This window comes from Grammomys surdaster, unplaced genomic scaffold (genome assembly GCF_004785775.1).
Source record: "Grammomys surdaster isolate TR1022 unplaced genomic scaffold, NIH_TR_1.0 124976, whole genome shotgun sequence".
NCBI classification, from domain to species: Eukaryota; Metazoa; Chordata; class Mammalia; order Rodentia; family Muridae; genus Grammomys; species Grammomys surdaster.
In genome coordinates this window covers 362,855-369,968 of record NW_021619904.1, presented here as the reverse complement: position 1 = coordinate 369,968, position 7,114 = coordinate 362,855, and the positions used below count along the sequence as shown (strand labels likewise).

Genomic DNA, 7,114 nt, shown 5'->3' with positions numbered 1-7,114 from the left:
CTCATGCTCAGTATAAAAGTCCAGCTGAACAGAGATCCCTCAACAAATCCAAGATTTCAGAGAGCTTCAGCATCTAAGGTAAGACTCCTCACTTAGAAATTTCTAGTAGTCTGTGTTGTTTATCCTGGTTTCAAACTCTTGACAACCTTAACTATCTACTTTACCTTTGCTGCACATGTTTTGATTTACCTTTCAAATTATAACTGTAAGACTGGGCATCAGAAAGGGGGCTCTTCTATAAAGAGCAGCACTATGCTAACAACATGTCATGGCTGAGACATTATGGCAAGGTACATCAGTGTCTTGTAATCTTGTTGAGAACTTTCATCATCAAAGGTACTGCACAGTGCATTTGGATGCTCAAATCTTAAAATATTCTTTGCTCCATGAATCTATAATTCATCAATGAATACAATTAAGAGGAGTAATTCTCTAACATATAGGATAAAAATGATTACTGGAAATAGAAGAGTCAGATTTTTACTAAGACAAAAGAAGGAAGAATACTTGGAACTGGGTAGAAGCCTGGTGTGGGGAAGCCAGTGTGGGTGATTCTGCATGAACAAGCATCAATGCAGTGAAAACTCACAGTAAATGTGTGTATAGGAAAAGTGTGACTTGGGGCTCAGTTGTGACTCTTGCAGGCATGAGGACGTTCAAAGGAAGCCTTCCTATCAGAGTTCCACTCTAGAATTCTTGGCCCTGTCATTCTTTGAGATTATAGAAAAATCTGTGCCCTGTTTGTGGCCTGTACACAGGTTTAAAAAATTGGAGGGAAAAAAACAAAGAAGGGCTTCACTCACACAGGTGTGGAAAACAAAATAACAAATTCGAGAGACCTGTGAAGAGAAAGTAGTTTTTAATGTATCATTCTGCAGAAAGGGATGCCAGTAGAGAAAAAAGATAAAGGTGTCTGCAGTGCCAGATTGGTACAGGATCTCAAGAAGTTCTTGACCTTTCTTTCCATATGTGAGGACTTGCTCCCTTCCCAAGTTCCACTGACAATTGGTTTAGAACACAGAGAATTATCCAATTGATAATAATTATTAAATTTATAAAATAATACATTTATTTTTATTAAATGTTACTAAATTAAATTATTATTAAATAACTATAATTTGGTGTTTAAGGCTGCCCCCTTTTCTGGGTATAGGCTCAGTCACAAAGCAAACTGCTTATGGCTAGCTAACTCACAGACAAACAGATGCCACATAAGCTAAGGAAGAGGGGGTTCTATGTCTTTTATGATCTGTAACTGGGAAGAATGTGAAGTACTGTTCATACTGTAATTGACGATAACCGTTTATTTTTTATACAGAGATGATCAAGTTGCCTTAATTGTTTGTCTTAAAAATGTGTAACAAATATAAAAGTAACCTATGATTTCAGCTCAGGGAAATAAAAGAGTCTTTAATTTATAGGGAAAATGCAAATACGAAATTTGGGAGTTCTACCAATTCCCTCCATACACTCAGTCAAATGTCTTGTATCTAGGGGTCAGCATCCTTTGAAGCATGAGCTCTTACCAGCAAAAGCAGCCCTTCATTGCACCTCCTCAGCCTCAACAGCACCAAGTGAAGCAACCTTGTCAGCCTCCACCACAAGGAACATTTGTTCCCATAGCGACCTCTGAGCCATGCCACAAAGATGTTCCACAACCAGGAAACACCAAGATTCCAGAACCATGCAGCACCAAAGTGCCTGAGCCAGGCTACACTGTTGTCCTTGAGCCAGATTATACTACAATGCCCGGGCCATGTTCTACCAACATCACTGAGCCAGATTATACCACAATTCCTGGGCCATGCTCTACCAACATCCCTGGACCAGATTGTACCGTGGTTCCTGGGTCATGTTCTACCAACATCACTGAGCCAGATTATACCACAATTCCTGGGCCATGCTCTACCAACATCCCTGACCCAGGCTGTGCCATGGTTCCTGGGCCATGCCCTACCAATATCTCTGAGTCAATCTCAGAGCCATGCTCTACCAATGCTCGTGAACCTGGCTACCTGAATGCCTCAGAGCCCACCCACGCCAAGTTTCCTGATCAGGGCTACACCAAGATACCTGATCAAGGATACTCTAAGATACCAGATCCGTGCCAGTCCAGGGTTCCTGAGGTGTGCCCCACAACTGTCACCCCAGCTCAGCAGAAGACTAAACAGAAGTAATATAGTTTATAGCCAGCCAGGCCCTTGAAGAGTTGACTACCTGCTGCTGAAGTCTTTCCTGTCTGCTGCTGTGTTCCCATTGTCTGGAAACCATTTTGCAATATTTTGCTACAGTCTCTCTTCATAACCTAAAATTGCATGCTGTTACGTCTTTTGCATGCCCTCTAAGATGTCTCCAGAGCCTCTGAGTTAAGCAGAATATGGTTGTGCCTTGAATGCTCTTTGGGTACTTTCAGTTCATCTGAAGCAGAATTCTGTGGGATTTTCTATGGGAAAAAAAGCATGTTTCCTCATTAAATAATTACTTTTAACTCCACTCTTGCCTCTGTGTGATATTTGCTGAAATGTTTTCTTGCCTTTGCCTCCCTTTGTGAGTCAAGGCTTATATACTGATAAAGATTTGTATGGATGTAATCTCATTAACATTAACCCTGTTACGGTGTATTCCAGGAAGGCTGTGAGGACACACATTAGGAGGATATCACTGAAGAGTGTTTGGGTACTGTTTACCAGCACTCAAAACCTGTCTGTTTGGAACACTAGTTTAAACAAAGTCCTTCTGTTCTTTACTGAGCCTTACCTAATCGCTTTCTCTGCCCTAAGCTACCTCTTATCTTCAGTATTGAAGTCACCATTCAATGACTTTTATACTCTTCCTTCTTAGTTTTTCTTTTCATTCTCTCATTTTCTCCCTTTAATTAGCCCTGATACATACCAATCCACTCTCCCTGCAAGTCTCTACATATTCTCATGATCACTTGCACAAATTCTACCCTCATTTGCTCAGGCAATGTTCCCTTTTCCCAGACACCCAGCACATAAGTCCTGCATTTGGGGACACAGGAGAAAAAAAAAGCATAGTGCTTGCCTTGGACAGGTCTGTTTCCTCTAGTGGTTATAATATTTTGTGCCCTTTTTATACAAACATGCACACACTATGAACTCCTTCTATATTTCCCTCTCATTTTTCATAGCCTATCTGCCTGGAAAAAATGCACAGGACAATTTATCCAGTGATTAGAATGAGCATGAGTTTTAAATAAAGGCACAGAATCCACAATCTAGATGAGTTAGGAAAGTGTGGATCACTGAGCTTTGACATCTCAGGAGTAAAAGGAAGACTAGAACACAGAAAACAACTAATCCATTGTTCTATTAAAAAAATAAAACATCAAAAAACCCTGATAATTATCAGAATCTCAGCCCCTTGCTATCTCCTATGAGATAATCTTGGTTTCAGAGATGACCAACAGGTGGGTCTGTGTGCGGAGGGCAGGGTAATGGAGAGCCATCCCTAGCAGGAAGCAAAACATAAATTTTAGAAAAGCTGCAGGAGTTCCTAGGGAACAAGTTGTGTTCTTAGTAAGTCCCACAATATCAGAGGTATGAGTCAGGTGACAAGCAGAAGCAGCATGTTACACAAGTACTTCAAGTAGGTTTCACAAGAGTTTTTGAAATATATGGAACTCGAGAAGAAAACTCACTCTTCAAGTCATCACAACGTGATGAGAAGTTGTTAGACCAGCAGGAGAGAAGGACATCCCATGTTCCTGATAGGTACATATATGATGAGGTGGCTTCACATTACCATTGGTTTCAGTGGTAGAAAACTTTAGAAATGAGTGCAGGATGAATCACTATTAAGTAAGTTAGTTCTAAGTACAGATGCCCAGTGTGTGATATGCAGCTACTATGAATATAGAATAATATGCTTTCATTGTGCCTATTGTTTAGAGCTGTCTATTTCAAAATATTTTAAACATATTATGCATTATTATATATTAACTTATATAGTGAATGTTATCTGCTATGATTGTTTACAGTGTATTCTGCAAAGTTCAGTAACATTGGTACAATATGCAGTATACACCTTTGTTAAAATACATAGATTAAAATGAGCTTCTGAAACATGAAAAAATCCTAGTGCCATATTCTGCAAAAATATAAGTAATGGTTGTTCATGGCAACTTTTGTTACTGTTCATTTTTGTCTGTCTTTCAGAATAATTTGCATTGTGTGATGTTCTCTTGTGCTTATTTTATTACCTCATTGTGATATTTAACATAAGCCAGTCAAGTTATTAGTAAGCTAAAGGAAACACATATGTTCTGCCCTTTCAAAACCATTCCTGGGTTCTTCAGCATAGATCCCTTACAAGGATCTTTCTGAAGAGTCCTTGCTGAAAGAGTTCCTAGTAGCTTTACTTTTCACACATACTTTATTATTATTATTCTTTAATCATTTTTTACAATCCAGACTTTATCCCCACCCACCCACCCTCTGACTGTTCCACATCCCATACCTGCCCCTCCCTATGTCTTCAAGAGGTTGTCAGCACCCCAACTCCATCAGACTGCCCCACACCTTGGGGACCCAAGTCTCTCGAGGATTGGGTCCATCTTCTCTGACTGACTCCAGACCAGCAGTCCTCTGTTGTATATCTATTGTAAGCCTCATATCAGCTTATGGTATGAGGCTTACAATAGATATACTTTTGTATGGTGCCGGGTTAGTGGCTCAATGTCTGAGAGATTCTGGGGCTCCAGGTTAGTTTAGATTGCTGGTCTTCCTATGGGGTCTCCCTCCTCCTCAGCTTCTTCCAGCTTTTCCATAATTCAACCACAGGAGTCACCAGCTTCTGTCCATTGGTTAGGTGTAAATAGCTGTATCTGACTCTTTCAACTGCTTTTTGGGTCTTTCAGAGGGCTGTCATGATAGCCCCTTATTTGTATGCACACCATAGCATCAGTAATAGTGTGACACTTGGCCTTGGAGCCTTTCCCTGAGCTGGATCTCACTTTGGGCCTATCACTGGACCTCCTTCTCCTTAGGCTCTTCATTTTTGTCCCTGCAGTTCTTTCAGACAGGAACAATTCTGGGTCAGAGTTTTTGACTGTGGGATAGCAAGTCCAACTCTCCACTTGACGCTCTGTCTTTCTACTGGAGGTGGGCTCTACAAGTTCCCTCACCCCACTGTAGGGCATTTCATTTAAGGTCTCTGAACTCCCTTTGAGTCCTGAGAGTCTCACACCTCCCAGGTCTCTGGTACATTCTAGAGAGTTTCTCCACCTCTTACTTCCCGAGGTTGCCTGTTTTGATTCTTTCTGTTGGCCCTCAGGGCTTCTGTCCTGTTCCCCCCCAGCCAACACCTGATCATATTCTCCTCTACCCCTCCCTGTCACCTTTCCTACCCAGGTCCTTCCCTCCCTCCCCCCTCCTGTAACTGCTCTCTTCACACATACTTAATATTCACTACATTTTATTTGTTGTCTGTGTAAATGCATGTGGATGTATGAGTGTCATGCAGTGTGTGGAGATCAGAGAACAACCTTCAGAAATTGGTTTTCTTCTACTGTGTGATCTCAGAGATCGAACTCAGGTTGTCTGCCTTGGAGACAAGTCCCTTTATCTACTGAGCTTTATCTCCTGGCATTATTCCATATTTCAATCACAGCCCTCAATAATGGAACTGGGAAGACCTGAAAACCACTGACACTAGCAGCTTGAGAGCTCCCAGCCTAAACAGCTGGCCAGGCCATTTCCATAAATCTCTTCCTTTTCAACTGAACTGTGACAATTACTGAAACTAAAGCAATTGTGTTTCTCTGGATTTTTGCTTTCTCTGCCCTATTGAGATTCTGTAATGGCCAGGGAAACTGTTGGCCTATCACCTGTCATTCTTTAACTGACTACTCTTTGGCTAAGCAATGACCAACTGCAAACCCAAACGGGGACTGGACTTTCCAATCTTTCTCCCATACTACTTCTTGTGAAAACTGGGAGAAGAATCCTCCACTCTATCACTTGGGCCTGATCTCTCCTCAGAACACACTCCCTCCATCTTGCTGTCATTCGGTCTGTGGCATTAATACTATTTTCATAACCTTTTTACTCCAAAAATTTGTTTTTCCTTAGTATCCCCTAAGAATCATAAAATCAAAACCTTTCCGACTTTTCAGTGATTGGCCGATGTTCTCTTGTCCCCAGTGTTAGACTCAGGGTTTGGAAAGTAAAACTGTGCTTCTTCATGAAAAAAAATCTGGAACTCAAGCTGTGTATACACACTTTGGCAAATATCTGGTTGAGATTTTAGATTTCTGGATCACTACCTTAACTTCTACACATCAATAAATGATGTTTGTTTTTTCCCATGGTTCTGCTTTGTTTTCCACATCTTTGTTTCCTCGTTCTTTTGGGCTCATAACTTCCATGGTTATTTTTAAAAAGTCTAGTTTCTTGTTCAGGTAAAACCGAGTGATTGAAGTAGTCTCCAGTACATCTGTATTTCTGACAGAGAAAAATCTCTAGGTGTATTTAGGTCAATTACTCTCCCAAGCTAATCCCCAGCTCAGTTTTGTTCATTTTTCCCAGTTCAATCCCCTCTTCCCTGCCTGTGTTCCATTATGCCCTAGAGTTGATCTCCTATCTCAAATTTACCACCTCATATACTTCCAAAGAATCAACCACCTAACCTGAACAACTGATGGAATGTATCACAGCCTATAATAAACTGCTTACACCTCCCACAGTACTCATCAAATTTATGATACCCGGATTCACCTGGCAGCTCTCCTAACTTGAAGCTCACAAAGGCAGGAATCTTTGCAGTGTAGCTCAGGGCTCCTCTGTTGACTCAGAGCTCAGACTACTGCCCAACAAAAATGGCTGGAGTCATTTAATGTTGGTTGAAGTGCTGAGAGGTTTATCCCTTTGCTGAATAATCAAGTGGATTTGATGACAATGTCTACACTACTCTCCTCTAACCAGGTCCCTCCTGAATTGAGACTGCCCTGTGGCTGATCCTTCCTAATCCCCACTCGTTCTCCTCCCTAATCCTAAATTACTTTTCACTGGGAGTGACAAAATGACTGTTAAAAGCAATTTCACTTTCTCTCTCTCTCTCTCTCTCTCTCTCTCTCTCTCTCTCTCTCTCTCTC

At 41.2% G+C, this 7,114-nt stretch overlaps 1 protein-coding gene across 1 annotated transcript; it reads left to right on the top strand.

Annotated features, from left to right (window-relative positions):
- The first annotated feature begins 1,514 nt into the window (after positions 1-1,514).
- LOC114636855 (small proline-rich protein 3-like) lies at positions 1,515-2,177 on the top strand. The gene has a single exon (XM_028784955.1). The coding sequence runs from the start codon at positions 1,515-1,517 to the stop codon at positions 2,175-2,177; it is 663 nt and encodes a 220-aa protein (XP_028640788.1).
- The last annotated feature ends 4,937 nt before the right edge of the window (positions 2,178-7,114 follow it).